The sequence below is a fragment of the Myotis lucifugus genome, unplaced genomic scaffold (genome assembly GCF_000147115.1).
Source record: "Myotis lucifugus unplaced genomic scaffold, Myoluc2.0 scaffold_77, whole genome shotgun sequence".
NCBI classification, from domain to species: Eukaryota; Metazoa; Chordata; class Mammalia; order Chiroptera; family Vespertilionidae; genus Myotis; species Myotis lucifugus.
The window spans coordinates 153,743-174,990 of record NW_005871125.1 but is presented as its reverse complement, the minus strand read 5'-3'; the positions used below and the strand labels follow the sequence as shown (position 1 = coordinate 174,990).

Below are 21,248 nucleotides of genomic sequence, written 5' to 3'. Positions count from 1 at the left end.
TGTGACACGGCACCGGACCTAAGTTAGGGTTTTTCAAAATGCTGACATGCCGAGCTCAAAAGGTTCGCCATCACTGATATAGGCCATCTTTCCTCGGATCTCCAAAAACACTCAACAATTTATTCTCATGACATATCCTTGAGGCCAGGGGGAGCAAGATGTGGAATCTGGAAGAACAAAGAAATTCTGCAGTTGGCTCAAGGCCATAAAGTAGCAGCTAAAGAAAATTAAAATTGAGGTCTTCAGATCCCTAACCTAATACTTATCTCCATTAAAAATGGCTACCTCTTATCAAGTTTACATTGGGTCACATTCTTTGAGTAATAAACGGTGTAACTGTGTGCGTGTGTGATGGCGATGAGAATAATAGCAGCTCCTGTGTTGAGTACCCACCCTGTGTTGAGTTCTCCTTCTAGGTCATGGCTAATGCTCGTGACCCTGCAAAAGCTTAGACTGTCTGGCTGACTTGCTCAAGGCCACAGAGCAATGTGATAAAGCTGGTATTCAAATCCAGTCTTTTCTAGCTTGAAAGTCTAGATTTTTTTCCACTAAGCCACATCCATATGGTTGTAAAATGTCATTCCCAAGTCCTAGGCAGAATATAGATCATGGTCACTACTACAATGGGTGCTAGTCCTACTCCAATAAGTGAATTATGGCAGCACAGTAGGTTGTTGTGAAGGTTGAGTGAATAAACTTGCATAACATGCCCTAGACCAGTACCTGGCATCAAGTGAAGAGTTCATAGCTACAGGTAATGGTGGTGCTGCTGGTGGTATTAAATGGAATTATTTGAAAGGCATTTGACATATTTCTCATTAGGTTTGATTCCACCAAGCAGCTGCACACAGGAATCCGTATAGCCAGCCTTCTCTTCCTCAGGTGTTATTTACCTACAGATATATGTAACCAAAAATGCTAAGACATAATTACTAACCGGAGTGATTCCATCCCAAGTTGAGTGTAGTTGGAAAGGCTAAAATAAAGTAATAATAATTTAAAAAATTGTTTAAATCGTTTAATCTAGCCCCTTACCCACAGAAGGGTTGCAGACATATGAATGCGTGCTAAGTGGCCAAGTTGGAGAGCAGGAAAAGAATTTGCAGATGGAGTGAGTGGTCAGGGAAGCTGGAGACCAGCGGATTTGGAAATGAACTGATTTACTGATAAACTTCAAGGGCGGAGATAACAGTGAGACCCTGTGACATCTAAATTTCTACAAGGGCACTTGTTTAACAAAGGCCTTTTCTGAGGCTATCTCTAAGTCCCATTAGCCTCACTTGAGTTCCTGCCTCCATCTGATTTCTGAAACTTCTGCAATGCAAAATCGGCTCATTATCTTCACCATTTGAATGGCATGCAGCGTGAGTTTCAGAGCAATTCTTTTAAAAAAATCTTTCTTCACCTCCCTCAATAAACGTACTAAGTAAGATGACCGCTTTAGCTGCAGCTATTTCAAGGTTTTATTGCTCAGCTATAAAAAATTGTCATGATATCGAACACTGAAATGACTGTGGCAAATGTGTGGCAATTACATTTTATTACAATTCCTAGTAAGCTTGCCACTAAGAAGATTTTCAAAGCCTTTAGCTCAAGCATGTCAAACTCAAAGGCTAACATGAGCCAAATAAATGAGGCATGGGGCCCTCGGGCCACGAGTTTGACATGCTTGCTTTAGCTAATTATCTAATGAGGTCTAAGATTTTTTCAAAGGGTACATGGTATGAAAAGTAATTGGCATCTTTGTCCAAGGCTCTTGTTTTATACAAGAATGTGGGTGGGTATTTGTGTGTATGTGGTGTATGTGGGTACATGTGGGTGTGCATGTTTATACATATACATGCATGTATGTATGTATGTATGTATGTTTGAGTTTGCATATACCTTATCAATGCCAAGGACAGTGCCAGACCTCAGGTGTGTTTAAATTCAGCTCTTCAGGTAGGAAACAGCTGTTCCTTTCATCTCTATCCCATAGGAAGTTAGCAGGAATTTGGCTAATGGAAAATGCAGGTTGTATTCCAAATAGGCTAAGTCACTAAAGATTTTGCCTACGCTTTTGTGTTCTACAGGCATCTACTTGTACTCTCAGCTCTTCCAGGCCAAAAAAAAAAGGCAGAGTTTTTTTTTTTTTAATGTATGGTGATTATTTAAAAGGAAGGTCTTCACCATAGTTGTGTGTTTTAAAATTAGTATTTGTACTAAAGTTGATATAAATTGGAACCACAAAAAACATAAGACCATCATTTTTCAAGAATCAAGTCAGCCATGCCCTGACAGCATGGCTTATTGAGCGTCGACCTATGAACCAGGAGGTCATGGTTTGATTCCCAGTTGGGACACATGCCTGGGTTGTGGGCTCAATCCCCAGTGTGGGGCATACAAGAGGAAGCCAATCAATGATTCTCTCTCATCATTGATGTTTTTATTTCTCTCTCCCTTCCTCTTTGAAATCAATAAAAATATATTTTAAAAAATCAAGTTAGCCACGTTTTTCTGTCTGGTAGAAAGTAGAGCACTTTGTAAGCTTCTGCTTGGCTTGGATTGCGAGTCCCCTGACCACTTCTTTTGCTTCTATAGACATTAAGCAGTCAGCTCTCAGGTTTTAAACTGAGGTAGAGATTACCCAGGTGGACGGATACGTTTTAAACCATTTGGATTTAAGACAGATATAGACAGGCACTCAAGCACCATTGATTCCCAAACTTTATGGAGCTATAAAAAGTTAGCATCTATTTTTATGACATTTTCACCAGCAAGAATTCTACATGGCATATAATTATTTTTTTAAAGGTATTTTTCATTGGCTTTTAGAGAGAGAGAAAGGGAGGGGGGAAAGGGGGAGAGAGGGAGAGAGAGAGAGAGAGAGAAGCATCAATGTGAGAGTGAAACAAAGATGAGCAAAACAGAGGTCAGCTGCCTCCCCTAAACCCCCTTCCAAGGATGGAGGCTGAAGCCCAGGCATGTGCCCTGACCAGGAATCAAACCAACAATCCCTCGGTGCAGGGGACGACATCCAACCAACTGAGCCACACCAGCCAGGGCCTAATTACTTCTTAATAGAGTTGTATCTGAGTTTCCAAGAATGTTTCATGGCACCTCCTCAAGCTAACTGGGTGTATCTGGGAGCGCTGCAAAGCCAGGCCTGGACAGCACTGGTCTCCACCTGAGACAGCAGAACTGTGGAAGGGCACACGCAGTTTTCAGCTAAGAGCGGGGGAAGACTCAGTTCTGTCACTCATCAACTAACTGTGGAGAGAGAGTGAGAACAGGTTACTCTTAGTTTTGCCAGTAGAGATGAGCTGGCAGCGTTCACCTGTTCAACTGGCGTCGCTCTCTCTACATTTCTAGACACATTTCAAACACCCACACCCAAGAATACGTACACCCCTCTCAAATACTCATGCATCTGAGCTACTTACACCTAAAGAGATCCCTTCTGCCCTCCTCCTGGGAACCAGATGCTGTGAATCTGAAGGCCAAGGACTCATTAAAATCACCAGGAAGCTCTTGAACATCCCACTGTAGAGCCAAGTGTGAGAAGCACTGACCCGACATAGCTCAGTGTGCCTAGTCAAACTGACTTCACATTTGGGGGTTTTTGCCTGTTACATCATCTCTATTTAGTTCATCTGTAGACGATTCTTGCTGACGTAGCCTTCTCATGGCTTTGTAAAACAGGTGGTGAGCTGCCTTGTCTTTTGAGCTCCTGCCTCTCAGAATGGAGATGTTGGACGTCCCAGGCTTTCTGTCCAAGCCACAGAGGAAGGTGGTGACCTGCTGTGGCCTGAGTGATGTGGCTTGAAGCAATCAAATTCAATAGCACCATGGAGGGTATGGGGGTTCAGGCAAAATCACGGAGCCAGTCCTCCGTAGCTGGGATTTGGGAACAATATCGTAGAAACGCAAAGGCAGCTAAGATAGTTCAACCCTCACTGAAGGCAGATGACTCCAGTAAGAGAAACCAAACCGTGACTGGCTTGTGAATGGCTCATACCATTTTACACATGAGTGAGTGTCATTTGTCTGCTGGCCAAGCCATGTAGGACCCTTCACCAAACTTTACCTTGCCTTAGGACACTCAAGTCGAAAAGTTACCCAAAGCACGGTGCAGGTACAAGGGGCCACATGAGATATTTTATGGGGTGCATGAAAGAACATCTTTTATTTAATAATTTTGTATTTGTTTTTATATGTGTGTGAAAATATCTACCTGGCACAACAAACACATAATTTTACAATTATCGTGGCTTTGGCGGCAGTTTAGAAATGTGTTCATTTAAAGAAAAGCCTCGGTACAATCACACACAGGTGATACTCATATATGGGAGAGGAAAAAGACAGAAGTTTGATAACACTACCAGATAGCATTTTGTAACAACAACCGTGGTCAACTTAAAATTAAAGTCAGGATTCTTTCTGCTTCCCCAATTAACATTTTAGGGAGGGAGAAGGAGGGAAATAAAAAGTAAGAGGAAGGTAATTAGGTCTTTTAGATATGGAAGGTCCTATAAAATGACTCTCAGGGGAAGCACTATTATTTCAGCCAGATTGATCCTCGAGAAACGGGGGTTTGGGGGACACTGAGACCCACCCCTGTGTCATATTTCTCCAAAATTAAATCGGCAGCATCTGCAACAGTTCTTCCTTTCTTTTGAAAGCTGCTGGGTAGATTTTCTTAAGTTTTCTTTCATTACAGTTTACATTCAATATTATCTTGTATTAGTTTCAGGTGGACAGCATAGTGATTACACAATCATATACCCCAATATTTCCAGTACCCACCCGGCGCCGGACATACTGGTAGTTGTTACAATGTTACTGACTATATTTCCTATGCACCAGTCTCGCTCAAAAACTCAAACTAGAAAACCCAGCGCCTGCTCCCCCCGCGTCTCTTGAGTAGGTGGCCGATGTCTCTTTAAGAGCAGCTCGCTCTGCTCTGCCAGGTGTGCGGCATCTGGGGCAGGATAAATAAGAAAGGCGGGCCCAAGGCGTCTGCGCTGCGGAAAGTTGGCTCGCCCCGGGATGGACTCGGGTTCTACTCATCTCTGTCTTCCTCGTGTGCCATTCTTCTCCGGCTCCCGTTAGGAACTCAGGGGCAGAGAACAAAGCAGCCACGTTTGTTTTTCCAGAGAAGGAGAGAGGGGTCTGGGGGAAGCAGCCCTGGCAGCTGAGCCCTGTGCTTGCTGGATGGAGGGCTTTCCCCGCGTTTCATTCGAGGCTCTGTTTAGTCTGGCCGGTACGGGTTTATGTGTCCATGTTTGGCTCCGGTGTCACCGAGGTAGCCCTGATTTCCAGTGATTTGGTTGTCATCTGCCTTTGCTGCAGTGAGCGAGGACTGGGAGCCACTTAGCAGCTCGCCATGGGGGCGGCCAGCGCGGCTGCACCCCGAAGCGCGTGCGTAATGAAAAACACCTGTGGCTTTTGCAGAAGTGGCAGTGCATCGAGGACACGGCGGGCAAGCTGCGGATTCACAAGTGCAAAGGAGCCGGGGACCTGCTCGCCGCCCGGCAGAGCACGCGCAACGTCTACCCTCGCGGCTTCCACGACAAGGACAAGGAGTGCCATTGCGGGGAGGCCGCTTACCGCGCCGGCCGAAGCCAGAGGAAGGGCCAGCGGCAGTTCCTGAGGAACCAGGGCGCTCCAAGTAAGCCCCGGGCCGGACAGCCGCTACACTGACACTCCAGAGAGCAAAAATATGGCTACATTTTCCATATTGACAATGCATAGTTTTAGGGCCCAAAGCCAATAATCGTTCTGCTTAAAATACGAAAGCTAAGATAATTTGAGTTTTTGCTGTGTAAACACTCACTTAAGCATAGAACGCACATGTATTCAGTAACAGCAGCAGACACAACACACAGGCCCGCAAACGATCAAGGGGCCGAGGGTGTGTATGTAGTTCAGGTAAGTTTTATTTTACCTTAATGCTAATGTCCTGATGTTTTCTGCCTTAAGTTGCTTTAAAAAAAAAGAAAGAAAAGAAAAATCCAAAGTTTCAGTGCTTGAGCCTTTAACAGGAGAAGCATGAAGCATAAATACTATGTTTAAAGGCATATCTGTTTTAGGACAATATTTCTTTTTAATTCTTCTTTTTGACTGACAGTCAAACTAGTTGAAGTGTGAAAATCATTGCCTAGTATTTTATTTATAAAAAGTCTTATCAGGTAGCTATGAGATGGTCTTTACTAGTATATAGAAATGAAAACTCGGTCTCCTACCTCCATAAAAGAATGGGAGTCTAGTGCCATCTAGTGGTGTAATATGAATAGTGACTCGTTTCTGTGGTCTTTCTATACTGGTTTGGAAATAACCAAGATATGTAGAAATTCAATTGTGTGTCTGAAATTAGGAAATCAAATCATTTAGTAGAACAGTGGAAGCCCTTAAAATGGGATTTTATATCCTCGGTTCCACAGGTGGACTTTAGGGGACCAGGAGCCCCCTAATATCCAAAATTTTAAGTATATTCTATCTGTACGTGCACATTTTTCGGGATGCTCATAACTTCCAACAAATTCTCAAAGGAGTTCATAACCCAGAAGTCTAAGAACCATTAATTTGGGAGATTTTCTTTCCTCCCTGAGAGAAAATGCTAGGCTTAATGATTTCTATGAAAATATCAAATGTAAAACCCACAAGGGATAAGGACCCCTGAAATGCTCCCTTAACTGAAACTGATTATCACGTTCAGCTGAGAAGTAGAGGCAGCTTTTTCTCTCCCAGGAAGTTGGATGTGGCTCCCGAGCACTGTTCATAAAGTGCATTGGTTTTTCAATACTGAGCACAAACTAAGGAAGTCTGGGCCACTCTTTTCAAGCTGCGTGGAAACTTAGGTATTTGAAAGCAGGGGGTGTTTCTTCATCTGGAAACTGCCCTCAGAGCAGGATTCTACAGAGAGATGATCCTGATTCCGCAGCCAGTAGGCTCCCCTCTTTCCTGTTCTAGGAAGGGGAGGCCATGTGAGCAAGCCCCACAGAGACAAAGCGCATCTGTTAGCAGGGACCAACATTTGCACATTAAAGCTCTTCCCCAGCACACTGAGCCTCGACAGTGGTCTGCCGTGACCAGAGGACAGGCTGGCCTCCCCTGGCATGACCTGCCATCTGACGGGTATTAAGAGTCAGTTGGCTGATGGAAGCATGTGCCGAATTCAGTTTTCCTTAGGGTAATCCTCTGTTATTTGTGCCAATAGCAGGAGTCTAGAGCATTTGCCTTTTTGCAAGAGCATCTCAATGTAGTAGGAAGACTCTTTGGTTTTTAGAAGCTGAATTACTTAGAATCTAACCTTACTGGCTGTATCACCTTGCAAAATGTACATAACATTCAAAGCTCCAGTTCTCTCATCCATAAAATAAGGACACCAAATTCATCAGCCTGTTTGGATAATCTGATATTATTTAATGTAAAGATTTATAATAATACCTGTCTTTTAAGATTAGAGATGAATAATACATAGCAAAAGCTCAAAAAATGAGTTGTCATTATTAATACCATAATGGGGCTATAGTTTTATTCACACTGCCTTCGTAGTTTATGTTGAAAACTCACTGTAGAAGTTCACAGCCTGCCCTTAGTGGGAAGGGTCTTAGCAATCACTCAGACCTACCCCCTCAGCGGTGAGGAAGGGCCCGAGGCCAGAGAAGCATGGTGGCCATCACACCACCATGGTGCCCCTCTGTGTACTGTATGCCCCTTTCCAAAATGCTCATCGAGCCACGTGATCATTTTCTTCTCTCCTAAGGTACATCTGGACACCATATTAACGTATCTTCCCTTATTTCCAGAGTACAAGCCCAGGTTTGTCCACACTCGGCAGACTCGGTCCTTGTCCGTCGAATTTGAAGGCGAAGTATATGACATAAACCTGGAAGAAGAGGAACTGCAAGTGTTGCAGCCAAGAAGCATTGCCAAGCGTCATGACGAAGGCCACAAGGGGCCAGGAGGTCGCCAAGCTGCCAACGGTGGCAACGGGGACGCCATGCTGGCCACCAGTGGCAATGCTGTGGGCCTGCCCACCACCGTCCGAGTGACCCACAAGTAGGAAGGCTTCGTGTGTTCAAAGGGTTGGGTTCAAAGTCATCCCCGCCTACTACCACCATTTGGTCCCTGTAAGAAGAGTAATGTCATTCAGCAAGATGATGTCCAGGGCCCTCCCACATAACAATGGGGGTTAAGGAAGCAACAAGCAGCCCAAACAATAGTAGACATGGGGGTGTGGCTTGGGTTCAGTTTCACATTGAGGCTGGTCAGCTGGGAATTGAGCCAGAGTGATTCTGCCACATCTTGACTTAGCAGGCATGGAGCGCTGCGTTCAGCAGCTACCTTTGTGGGCATCTAGAAAACGGTGGGAAACCATCACCCAGACTGGTTAGGGGCTCCTCATGCTGGTGGTCACTGTGGCTCAGAGTAGATGCAGTCACGGCCTCAGAAATGAGGCACAGATCAAGGGAGAAGCTCCCAGAGAGATGGCGTAGGCTGGGAATGGACGTGAGACGCAGGAACACCTCACCTGTCCGGATCCTGAAGGGCAAGGGCCTCAGGAGTCGCTGAGACGGGGGGTGGGGGGTGGGGGGGTAGGGAATGGCTCCCCTCGGCTTTAATGGGCTAGCTTGGTTTTTCAGTTCGTTCCAAACGACTTATTCCTTTGACCGAGAAGTAATTTCTCTCTGAATTTATTAGCAAAATCTTTGTTTTGTCTTTCATTTCATCCCTTTGGGGAGGCAGGATGCCACGAGCTCTGCCGAGATGTTTATCTCTGGGACTGGTCCCCAGGTGCCTGTGGCTGTTAAGTTCTATGCTTAGAGATTGAGACCAGGATTTGTTTCTCTTACGTTATGTGTCGACCTCATATCCCACCAGCTCTCTATCCCTGGGGCTGCTGCTTTGCTTCAGATGTAACGGGGCACTTCAGGCAGGCTCTTTGCAATGAAATGAATGCGATGAATAAGCCCCTTCGAACTGCATCTCATCAAGCCAGTCATTTCCATGATAGCTGTGGACGCCTCCTTTTTTTCCTACAATATTTGATGGGGCTTTCAAAACCTGAGTGTTATCTTTTCATGGGGATGGGAACATTGAGAGCTGCCTCAAAAGGTGATCTGAGTGATGATCACTAAGCATCCTCTACCCCCGGTGGTTCTCAACCTTGGCTGCACATTAGAATCACCTGGGAATCTTTTTAAAATTCTGATTTCTGGGCCTCATCCTTCGGAAATTCTGTTTCTTTGTTACTAATGTTGTGGCCCCATCCCATAACGAAGAAACAGAATTTCCGGAGGATGAGGCCCAGAAATCAGGATTTTAAAAAGATCCCCGGGTGATTCTAATGTGCAGCCAAGGTTGAGAACCACTGCTCTACCCACACCCACTTATCGTGCTCCATGGCTCAGCTGCAAACTATAGCTTGTTCCCAAATTAAGGGTTTAGAGGACAATTAAGTTCCCTTTGCTATTTCTAATACTCTTCTTAATCTTAGAATATAAACCTATTTCTAATGCTTCTTGTTTGCCTTGGCAGGTGCTTTATTCTTCCAAACGATACCATCCATTGTGAGAGAGAACTCTATCAGTCAGCCAGAGCGTGGAAGGACCACAAGGCATACATTGACAAAGAGGTGAGCCGTGGCCACGAGATTGGAAGCCCTATCGGTGGAACATACTGTGTGTGCCCTTCATCTGTTTATAATTATGTGGAAAATAGAATAGCAAGGTGTTTCTCGTTCTCCAGTGAGATAGTGAGAGTCCTGACCAAAAAACAGAGTGTGCGGAAAGAATGGGAACCGGCTCAATGACCTTCTGAAATTTCTATGAGAAAATAATTCGGTTCTAAGAGACTTCTGCTCATGTTTATGATAAGACATCCGTTGGAATATACAGGGAAATAGATTCTATGCTCAGTTTGCCCCCAAATTATCATCTCAGGTGAATGGCTATGATTGTGGAGCACAGAAATAAGGTGAGAAGGGAGGTAGTTAGCACAGAAAATCCTGCAAATGTAATTGTTGAATTGCCTGTTTCCCAGATTGAAGCTTTGCAGGATAAAATTAAGAATTTAAGAGAAGTGAGGGGGCACTTGAAGAGGAGGAAGCCCGAGGAGTGTGTCTGCAGTAAACAGAGGTGAGCGTGGGCCCCTTCCGTGGTCTCCTTTCCAAACTCATTTTTTCCACAGGCCTGTTTAGCATTAGGCCTGCTTCTCTCTTTTACCAACAGAAAGCTTAATAGAATGAATTATCACGTATTAGTAATGGCCTAAAATATCTTGGTCGAATTAAATGTCATAAACCTAAGTAGATAGTTAAGGGGGGAAAAACATTTAAAAGTTCCATTAAACTGAGATAGTTACAACAAAGTAACTGCCTTCTATTTGCTTTCTTGTTATAAAATAAGCTGTTTGACAAATGCATGCTGATGAAGACTCACTTTCTCATCTTCTTGCCTGTAGCTACTACAATAAAGAAAAAGGTGTAAAAAAGCAAGAGAAATTAAAGAGCCATCTCCACCCATTCAAGTAAGTGACTGTTTCCTTCATTTGTGGGAGTGAAGGACTGTCCACTAGGCGCTTCTGAAAGGCTGCAGGGACTCCTGCGTGGAAAAAAGTAGATGCAACTGGGAAGGCATGTAGCTCCAGACGGTGAGAGCAAGCCCACACCTTGCCAAGCGCCTGGCGATGCCATGGCCCCCTCAGGGGCAGCCGAGCGGGGTGCCGCTCTGATTCTGTGTGGGCTCTTGCCGATGCTCGCGTGGTACCTGGATTTCACTCCGTGCAGGCTCGGCTTTCTGTGCACGCTGCCTGGGAGATGGCCTCTCTGGATTAGCTCAGTGTGTTCTAGAGAGCAGCCAGCCATCATGGGGAATTCTGAAAGTTGGAAGAAATACACATATTTTTTAAATAATAAGTAAAATTGGCCAGGGAAGGGGATTTAGTATTTGAGTCTCAACAAAATTTTGAGCCCTTCTGGAAAAACCAAGATAACAAAAAGACGACAATTCTACCCAAGCCTATATTGTCGAATTGGTCAGAGAATTTTAGAAACCTCCTAATGCAAGCCATCTAATCCAACCGTTGACTTCATGGCTGCCGGCTCTGAGCCACCAGGGAGTGAAGCCATTTGTCCAGAGAGGGAGCTAGCAGACTCTGCTACTCAACAAGGAAGAAAGCGCTGATGTTGTTGAGGGAGAATTCCGAGAGAGCTGTCACAGTGAACTTGTCCTATTGCTCATTGGAGGGCCTCTGTGGAAGATAAAAGTGGTCTGTTATTGCATGTCTGTTATCGTGTGCCTAAATGCTTGTGAAAGGTTTATAGCAATAATCCTATTTTTAACTAAGAAGTTGCTTTCTGGTCATTAAAAATATCCCCCCTCTTTTTTTTTTTTAATTATGAGCTTTGTTTTTTTTCCTTAAGTTTTCTTTTTTTTCTTTTTAAATCTTTATTGTTGAAAGTATTACATATGCTCCCTTTTTCCCCCATTGACCTCTCCCAGCCCTCCCTCAGCCCCCACCCCAAGCCTTCACCACCCTATTGTCTGTGTCCATGGGTTATGCATGTATGCATACAAGTTCATTGGTTGATCTCTTTCCACCCACCTCCCCGCCTTCCCTCTAAGGTTTGACAGTCTGTTCAATGCTTCCATGTCTCTCGATCTACTTTTGTTCATCGGTTTATGTTGTTCATTAGATTCCACATATAAGTGAGATCATGTGATACTTATTTTTCTCTGACTGGCTGATTTCACTTAGCATAATGTTCTCCAGGCCCATCCATGCTGTTGCAATGGTAAGAGTTTTCTTTTCTTATAGCTGCACAGTATTCCACTGTGTAAATGTACCACAGTTTTTTTAATCCACTCATTTGCTGATGGGCACTTAGGCTGTTTCCAAATCTTAGCTATTATAAATTGTGCTGCTATGAACATAGGGGTGCATATATTCTTTCTGATTGGTGTTTCTGATTTCTTAGGATATATTCCTAGAAGAGGGATCTCTGGGTCAAATAGGAGTTCCATTTTTTATTTTTTGAGGAAACTCCATACTGTTCTCCACAGAGGCTGCACCAGTCTGCATTCCCATTAGGGTTTCCTTTTCTCCACATCCTCGCCAACACTTGTCCTTTGTTGATTTGTTGATGGTAGCCATTCTGACAGGTGTGAGGTGATACCTCATTGTTGTTTTAATTTGCATCTCCCAGGTATTTTTTCATATACCTCTTAGACTTCTATATGTCCACTTTGGAGAAGTGTCTATTAGGGTGCTTTGCCCATTTTTAATTGGATTATCTTCCTTTTGTTAAGTTGTATGAGTTCCCTATAAATTTTGGAGATTAACCCCTTATTGGATGTATCATTGGCAAATAAGTTCTCCCATGCAGTGGGTCCTCTTGTTATTTTGTTGATGGTTTCTTTTGCTGTGCAGAAGCTTTTTATTTTAATGTAGTCCCATTTGTTTATTTTCTCCTTAGTTTCCTTTGCCCTAGGAGATGTGTTGATAAACATATTGCTACCAGAGATGTCTGAGATTTTGCTGCCTATGGTTTCTTCTAGGATTTTTATGGTTTCACATCTTATATTTAAGTCTTTTATCCACTTTGAGTTTATTTTTGTGTATGGTGTAATTTGGTGGTCTAATTTCACTTTTTTTTGTATTTATCTGTCCAATTTTCCCAACACCATTTATTGAAGAGACTGTCTTGACTCCATTGTATGCTCTTGCCTCCTTTGTCAAATATTAATTGAGCATAATGGCTTGGGTCAATTTCTGGGTTCTCTGTTCTGTTCCATTGGTCTATCTGCCTGTTCTTGCGCCAGTACCAGGCTGTTTTGAGTACAATGGCTTTATAGTATAACTTGATATCTGGTATTGTGATCCCTCCAACTCTCAAGATTGCTGCAGCTATTTGGAGTCTTTTTTTATTCCATCTAAATTTTTGGAGATTTTGTTCTAGGTCTGTGAAATATGCTGTTGGTATTTTAATAGGGATTGTGTTGAATCTATAGATTGTTTTGGGTAGTATGGACATTTTAATGATGTGAATTCTACCAATCCATGAACACGGTATGTTCTACCACTTGTTTATGTCTTCCTCTATCTCTTTTTTCAATGTCCTATAGTTTTCCGAGTACAAGTCTTTTACCTCCTTGGTTAAGTTTATCCCTAAGTATCTTTTTTTGTTGCAATGGTAAATGAGATTTTTTTTTTTTTTAGTTTCTCTGAGAGTTCATTATTGGTGTATAAAAATGCCATAAATTTCTGGGTGTTAATTTTATAATTCTGCTACATTGCTGGATTCATTTATTAAATCTAGTAGTCTTTTGATGGAATGTTAAAAACAAAAAACAATATCCCTTCTATGGGAATAGGGAGGCCGCTCAAGAAGTGGACAGCAAGCTGCAGCTTTTCAAGGAGAATCGGAGGAGGAGGAAGGAGAGGAAGGAGAAGAAGCGCCAGAGGAAGGGGGAGGAGTGCAGCCTTCCCGGCCTGACCTGCTTCACTCACGACAACAACCACTGGCAGACGGCCCCCTTCTGGAACCGTGAGTCCCTCGTTCTTTCTAACTGCCACTTACTGCCCCTACGGCCGCCACAGAGACACCGTGACTCAACTGCAGGCATTGAGATGAGGCTTTCAGCAGATGCAACCCGGACTCTGGAATCATCCGAGAGAGGAGCCGCATATTATTTTCCATACTGGCAACTAGAATCATTTTGCCAGACATTGCTTTTTATTTATTTATTTTTTAGAAATTTGTTTTGGTATTTTGTTTGAAAATGCCGAGCTCTCTCTGGGTTTTCCTCCTGATGTTTCCCACAGTACCCAGCCTCCCAGGAAGACTGCTCTATAGCAAATCAACTAAATAACAATGACAACTTTGCCCCAAATATGTGTTGTTTCTGCTCTAGTTCAAGTGTGTACTCTGTGTATAATACAGGAAGTGAAGCTCCTCAAAGGCAGGGTCCACATCCTACTGAGTCAGTCCCCTTCAGTACCTGGCACTGTGCTTGCAGATTATTAGGGACACCGCATAGTGTCTGGTTTTACAGGATTCTGAGGATATGGAATACACTTGTGCACTTGTTTGTTTTAATTCTTATCCGAGGATATTTTTCCCATTGATCTTTAGAGAGAGAGAGTGGGAGAAAGGGAGGAGGAGGAGAGAGAGAGAGAGAAAGATCAATGTGAAAGAGACACATCGACTGATTGCCTCCCGCACTTGCCCAGACTGAGGCGGGGAGGGACTGCAACTGAGGTACGTGCCCTTGACTGGGAATCGAACCCATGACCCTCCCATCCATGGGCCAACGCTCCAACCACTGAGCCAAACCAGCCAGGGCCACACTTCTGTATTTTCAATGAATGCTTATATTGCTATGGTGGTTTGGGTCACAGAGAAATGACACCCTAACTTCTGTGGCATGTTATCTGACTGAAGGCCTGTCATCCCATGGAGTAGTTGGAACACCCCCTGGGTCAGTGTTTCTCAAACTGGGATTTGGAGATGTGCAGGAACCCCAGACTATTCTCGGGGAGTGAGGGGCAGTGCGGGGGGTGGGGGGTTGCCTAGGGCTTATCTGTGCAGCTTTTTGTTTTACTGCCTTGATGCTTATCTTAGTGTCCGTGTTTGCATTGAAGTCTACAGTCGCATGAAGGCTGAGCAAACTCTTCAAGGTGCAGCATTTAACTTTTAATGTGCTTTCCTAAAGCGGGTGCGGGGATCTCTGAGGGTCATTCAGATGGCTGGGGTCTGTTCTCCGCCAGGCCCTGGGCTGAGCCCTGCGGACACAACAATGAACAAGACGTACTTCATGACACTTATATTCTAGTGGGGGCGGGGTGAGGTACCATAAAAAGAAAGTGAAATAATTACAAAGTGTGGTGATGCTATAAGGAGGCGGTTATTGACGTTATTTAAAAGGGACCATTTTGAGAGGGTGGAGCCGATGGGCCTTTCTGAAGAGGTGACATTTAAGCTGAAACCTAAAGGATTCAAAGAAGCAGTCGGTGTGGAAGGGGTCCTGAGCGGGAGGGGGCAACAGCCCAGGCAGAGGGAAAAGCAGGAGCGGGTCCTGAGGAAGTGACAGATGTGCTGTCAGGGCTGGCAAGCCCCTTCAGAGATGGAGTATTGAGAAACGTGAAGTTGCAGTTTGCTCGTAACTCCCACGGGAGGTGACTCAGACCTCTATCAGCTGCACCCTTCTGAGCTGTGACCATCCCACCATTTCTTACCTCAACCTCTGCAAAACCTGTGTCTCCCAGACTCTCCTCTGGCTATTGCCAGTCTGTTCTGCTCAGAGGATTTAGAGTCATCACTTAATGACATCCGGTTTTTCGTAGGAGAAAGAGCAAAATCCTTATCATGTAACAAAGCCCTGTGTCCACATTCCTGCTTTCCTCTGACGCATCTCCTCCCACGCTCACCTACATCAGCCACTCGGCTTTTCTCTCTCCTCAAGCACCCGAAGCTCCCTCCCACCTCAGGGCCTTTGCACACACTGGTCCCTGAAAGGCTTTCGACCCAGCACTTAGCCATAGCCCTGTGCCTATCACAGACCTGCTCACCTGTAACGTCACTTCTCACGGAGCCCTCCCCAGTGCCTAGGGCGACGTAAGCCTCTTTTCTATACTGTCAGCCCATTCGTTTTCTCTGTAGAACTTAGCACTTCTGTAATTACACGGTTTGTGTGGGGTTTTTTCTAAGATTTCTGCTTTTGTTTTTGCTTAACATTTGTCTCTCCAACTAGACTGTATGTTTCTTAAGAGACCAGACCATGCCTGTGAGATGCTGAACCCCAACACAAAGTTGATGCTCAAAATATTAGCTGAATAAACACACAAGTAAACAAAGAAGCAAACCACCTGGTCCAAGGTCACATCAACTCACATCTCACAGCAAATCTGTACACAAAGGGGGGGGGGGGGCGGGATTAGTTATTACTATCTACCACAGAGGACTTTTAAGAAAGAATGTGAATCTTACAGCGTAATGACGAGGCAGCGTTGGAATGGCTAGCCTGCCTCCGTTCTTCCATCCTTTCATTGTGTTTTCTTTTCTACCCACAGTGGGCTCTTTCTGTGCTTGCACGAGTTCTAACAACAACACCTACTGGTGTTTGCGGACAGTTAATGAGACGCATAATTTTCTTTTCTGCGAGTTCGCCACTGGCTTTTTGGAGTATTTTGATATGAATACAGATCCTTATCAGGTAAGTCCGCGTGTTTTCGTCCCGAGGAGGAGATTGAGAATAGAATAAGCAGAACAGGAGCCTAACTAGACCGTCCCGGCCTCTCCGCCCACAGCTCACGAACACGGTGCACACGGTGGAGCGGGGCATTTTGAATCAGCTGCACATCCAGCTCATGGAACTCAGAAGCTGCCAAGGGTATAAGCAGTGCAACCCCAGACCTAAGGGCCTTGACGTGGGTAAGGAAACACGGTTTTTTTTTTCTATGTTACCTGGAAAATTCTTTGTGTTTTCAAGTTCCCTGCCTTGGAAATGTTTATATGCATAGAAACATACACGTGCAGGGAGATCGGCCCAGGCAGTTCCAAACACAATTTCTTCTCTAAATTTAGCTCTGGGTGCCTGAATGAAAAATGGAATGCACCAGGAGATTTGGTGAGCGTTTTGTCCCAGTCTCTCCCACAGGGCTTCTGTTAGTAAACCTCGGTTCCAGATAGAAGCATTCCCTGGGATGAAAGCATGGTTTTGGTATTTTGTTTGAAAATGCCGAGCTCTCTCTGGGTTTTTTGTTTGAAAATGCCGAGCTCTCTCTAGGTTTTCCTCCTGATTTATTTTTGCTGTCAACAGTCATAAGATATACTCTAGGTCAGTGATGGCGAACCTATGACACGCGTGTCAGAGGTGAACATGAACTCATTTTTTTGGTTGATTTTTCTTTGTTAAATGGCATTTAAATATATAAAATAAATATCAAAAATATAAGTCTTTGTTTTACTATGGTTGCAAATATCAAAAAATTTCTGTATGTGACACGGCACCAGAGTTAAGTTAGGGTTTTTCAAAATGCTGACACGCCATCACTGACCTAGGTAAACCAGGAGATCCTATTTTTTTTTTGAGAGAGAGAATTTGGATGGAAGCACACTGTGCCCTGTTTTTGCTTATCACAATTTGGAGCTCCCCCAGTTGGACCCAAGCCCGTGACCTCGTGCATTGATTTCTCTCGCTGGGATTTTACATCTGAAATTAGAGCTACTTGAGCCATTCATTGTCTTGGGATCTAAAAGGATAAGAGGGCCTGCGTGGAATGGAGCAGATGTTCCCTCCCTGGTCTGCAGTGCTTAATTTATTTCTCCTTTGGCCCGTGGGGATGCACTGTCCGTCCCACCATGAATGAGAATACCTATTTTCTCAGGCTTCTCATAGAAATGTAAATAGCAGCTGTCCGCAGAAGGAAGGAGGAGGACCAAAAGCTGGCCAAGGCCATGGTGACGGCATAGCAGACCAACCCCAAAGGGTGAAGAGCTGGGCACAGGCTGCAGGGAGCCATTTGCAGGAACCTCTATGTGAGGCTGAGTTTTCTGTGCCCTTCACAGCCTGTGTCTCGGTGGGTCCCGAGCAGCTCCCTGGGTCATTGACTTGAAAGGTGGGGGGTAGGGGGGACCCTAAAAGGGCCAACATCCCCACCTGACATTCCCACCACTGTTGGTCCTGAAGGCTTTCGAGCCGTGAGAGCCCCGTAAGAAGTTATAAATCCCATAAGAGGGGCCCTGTGTCAGCTTCCATCAACACCACTCAGCTAGCACCTCAGGGAAAGGAGTGGCAGCCAGAAGAGTCCAGTCCCGACTCGCAAACTAGGTCTTTTGGTCACTGACCCCACTCTGCTCAAATCTGTTCATGGCCCCTGCTTATCTGTTAACCTTTTCTTCAAATCTTACAAAAAGAAAGAAAGAAGGAAAAAAAAGCCCACAAAGGCCTGGAAACTAAAGCAACTCTTAGAGGCACTGGAAACATGACACCCAGATACTTCTCCCCCAAGGAGCACAGCCCGCTTATTGGTGATGACATAACAACTCTCAGTGAAACCTGACCGAGCGGATTCACGGCGAAGGGACCCGCCAGGTGGGCGCAGTTACTGCCCTCAGACTTCACGTCGTCCTCCCCACTTTCTAGACAGTTCCTAAGGGAGGTGATTATTGGCCCTTTTTTTCCAAGTGTTTTGTCTAAAAATAACCAAAATGTAACTTTTACCGAGACTTGCACAGACTTCTGGAAGCACTTTCTGGCTGTTTTTACAAGGCCTCTCCTCCTTTCTCCCCCCGCCCCCTTTCATGTGAAAGCTCTTATGTGATTTATCTTAAACCTCTTTATTTATAGCTTTTGACCCTCACTTTGAACCCAATAGAAAAGCTCTGTTGGACTTCGGCACGGTCGGTATTTAACAGATTTTGTTTCTTTCTAGGACTTAGGTGTTGTGCATGGGAAGTCTATGTAGTGAACGGTTTTGTGAGTCCTCACACTAACATAAATTCCTCTTGTATTTTCCTCCGTCAGGGAATAAAGATGGAGGAAGCTATGACCTACACAGGTATTCACCCTTTTTTATTCTCCCTGGCAGCTTCTTTCCCAATAACTGCATGATCCAGCCATTTCGACTAATTTCCGTTTCTCACCTCATTGCGCAGAGCATAGCTGGGCGCATGCTTTTCCTAACGGCACTGGCCACCACCTCGCGCCCTTGGTTCCAGATCTGTCCTTGGGTCTTGACATCAGCTCACTGTCACAACACGACGGCCCGGAGCATTGACTCACTCCGGTGCTCGCGTGCTTGCTGAGTGATGCTTGTGAGCGTGGAATGATGTGGGAGGGGGAGGGGGAGTTATGTTCCTTGTGGTGCTTACACGCTGATTCGCTGGAGAGGCTTCATGGACACGGGTTGGAGATCTTTATGAGCTGTAATGTCAGGAGCACAGTCAGAGTAATGGGGGTTTGAGGAGCCTTCTCAAGCTTAAGTGGGAGGAAGTGGAAGCCGTTCCTTGTTAGCGTTGCTTAATGAGCGTTGCTGCTGAAAAGCAGCAGGGATGGGACTCACAAGGCTCTGCGGGGGTTGGTGGTTGAAGAGCAGGTGCTGGGGACGGGAACCAGGAGTAAGACATGCAGGGAGGTGGCACCATAGCTCGGAGACGATGCTGCCGACACACACACTTCCTAAACAGGCCTCAGCCCAGTGACCTTGTCCCCCTCCAACCCCCACCCACCCTTCGTACCTCCTCATGCTCCAGGCCAGGGACCCAGATGCCTGGTGGTCATGTCACTTGGTCACCCGGCATCGTCAGCCCTTCCACTCCAAGCATAGACCTCAGGCGGGTTTGTCAGGAAGGTGCCATGTGGGGCAAGACGGTCAGCCCTTACCACCTCTGTTTCGGGGAAAGTGAGGCGCCATGTGTCAGCACCCTAGTTAATGAATCCTTTGGGGAGAAAAACGTCCATCAAAGGCCCGTGGACTTAACTGGTGCCATCCATACTGGTATCGTCTCAGAAACTAAAGAACATTGGTGTTTCAGGGCTCCCTGTCCACCCACCCCCACCATCCGGTCCCTCCTTTGAGAGGGCTGCTCCAGTGGGACCAGAAGCGAAACAGTAGGAACGGTGGTGGGAAGATGTAAATAAATGAAACAAGCAAAGCTGGACTTCTGAGGCTACTTGATAACATTTCTGTATCTCTTCTTTTTCTCCCCTCTCTGTCCTCTCCTGTCCTCGATCTGCCCCTACCCCGACCCGCATCACCCGTAGCCCACGTAGGACCGAGCAGAAGAACCCCCTCTTAAGCTGGTCTCACCCGGGATATGGGCTGACGAGGTAATACCCCATACTCCCGCACTGCTCCCGGGGGCCCTTAACGACACTTCCAAAGTGTGACATGTTAAGTGGCCCTGATGCTGGATATTGTCTTTATGGTTATTTTGTGATGCGCTCAGGTTTTACAGCTAAGGGGCTTTCGGTGTGGCCTTCTTTTGTGTCTCTCATGGGAGAGGTAAAGGATATATGACAGGTTATTTAGGACACAGTCTGGTCAGAGCTGAGTCCGTGTTCTTCTCCATCGCGTCATCCCTGGACACCTTTGAGATGAAGAGTGCTTACCTGCTCTCCAGCTGGTGTTAAATGCGAGCACCTGGGGCTCTCCCTTCCCTCATCCCTGCCCCCATCTCTAAACGGGGCCAACGCCATCGTTTCTGAGGTCGACTGGCACAGCTTTGAAAACCTTAGTCCATGGAGTCCCCTCTCTGGTCTTGTGGCCACAGAAAGCGTGTGTGCAGGGTGAATACCTGTTCCTTACCGAAGGCCAGATCTAAGGATACTAAGTCACAGTGACTGGCATTTCATAAGCCACCATCCCATCATTGGTGAGGCAAGCTACCTTTCCACAGCTACCGTGTTGTGGGCAGGAAATCATGGAACAGGGTTACTGAGAGCATTTGCCTGTCACACCTGGGCACTCACTGGACACCCAAATGCAGAGCTGGACATGGCTTTCCCTGCTCGCTGTCTCCTGTGGGATTGAAAGGGAGCAAATGCAGAAGCAGCCACTGTGTGTGTGGAGCTGCCGGGAAGCTGCCATCTCCAGACGGGTATACCAGCACGCCGCCCTCCAGCCACGGCACTGCTCGGGTTCACAAGCCTTGGCTGTATTACATATGTCCCCCCTTTTATTGTTGTATTACATATGGCCCAGCCCCACTCCTATCCCCGCCCCAGGCCTTCACCACCTATTATCTGTGTCTGTGCGTTAATGCACACGTGCATACAAGGTCTTTGGTGGATCTCTTCCACACAACCCACTCACCCCCACCTTTCCTCTGAGAGTCCACAGTCTGTTCCATGCTTCTATGTCTCTGGATCTATTTTGTTTATCAGTTTATTTTGTTCATTTGATTCCACCTATGCGTGAGGTCATGTGATACTTGTCTTTCTCTGACTGGCTTATTTCGCTTAGCATGATACTCTCCAGGTCTCTCCATGCTGTCTCAAAAGGTAAGAGATCCTTCTTTATTGCTGCTGCATAATATTCCATGATGTAAATGTTCCATAGCTTTTTTATCCACTCACCTGCTGATGGGCACTTGGGCTGTTTCCAGATCTTAGCTATTGTAAATTGTGCTACTGTGAATGTAGGGGTGCAAACATTCTTTCTGATTGGTGTTTTGGGTTTCTTAGGATATATTCCTAGAAGTGGGATCACTGGGTCAAATATTTGGCAGTTCCATATTTAATTTTTTGAGGAAACTCCAA

General features: G+C 45.5%; 1 protein-coding gene across 5 annotated transcripts in view; it reads left to right on the top strand.

The window, feature by feature from the left end:
- SULF1 (sulfatase 1) overlaps positions 1–21,248 on the top strand; it is a 158,235-nt gene that overhangs the window by 127,647 nt on the left and 9,340 nt on the right. For 4 of the 5 annotated variants that reach the window (XM_006090596.3, XM_023755414.1, XM_023755413.1 and 1 more), the window contains 10 exons: positions 5,434–5,650; positions 7,791–8,043; positions 9,523–9,619; positions 10,027–10,121; positions 10,447–10,512; positions 13,359–13,531; positions 16,057–16,199; positions 16,294–16,417; positions 18,513–18,546; positions 19,752–19,817. In XM_006090596.3, coding sequence (XP_006090658.1) covers positions 5,434–5,650; positions 7,791–8,043; positions 9,523–9,619; positions 10,027–10,121; positions 10,447–10,512; positions 13,359–13,531; positions 16,057–16,199; positions 16,294–16,417; positions 18,513–18,546; positions 19,752–19,817 — 1,268 coding nt within the window. The remainder of the gene's footprint in view (positions 1–5,433; positions 5,651–7,790; positions 8,044–9,522; positions 9,620–10,026; positions 10,122–10,446; positions 10,513–13,358; positions 13,532–16,056; positions 16,200–16,293; positions 16,418–18,512; positions 18,547–19,751; positions 19,818–21,248) is intronic. The other variant, XM_023755415.1, reaches the window with a different exon arrangement.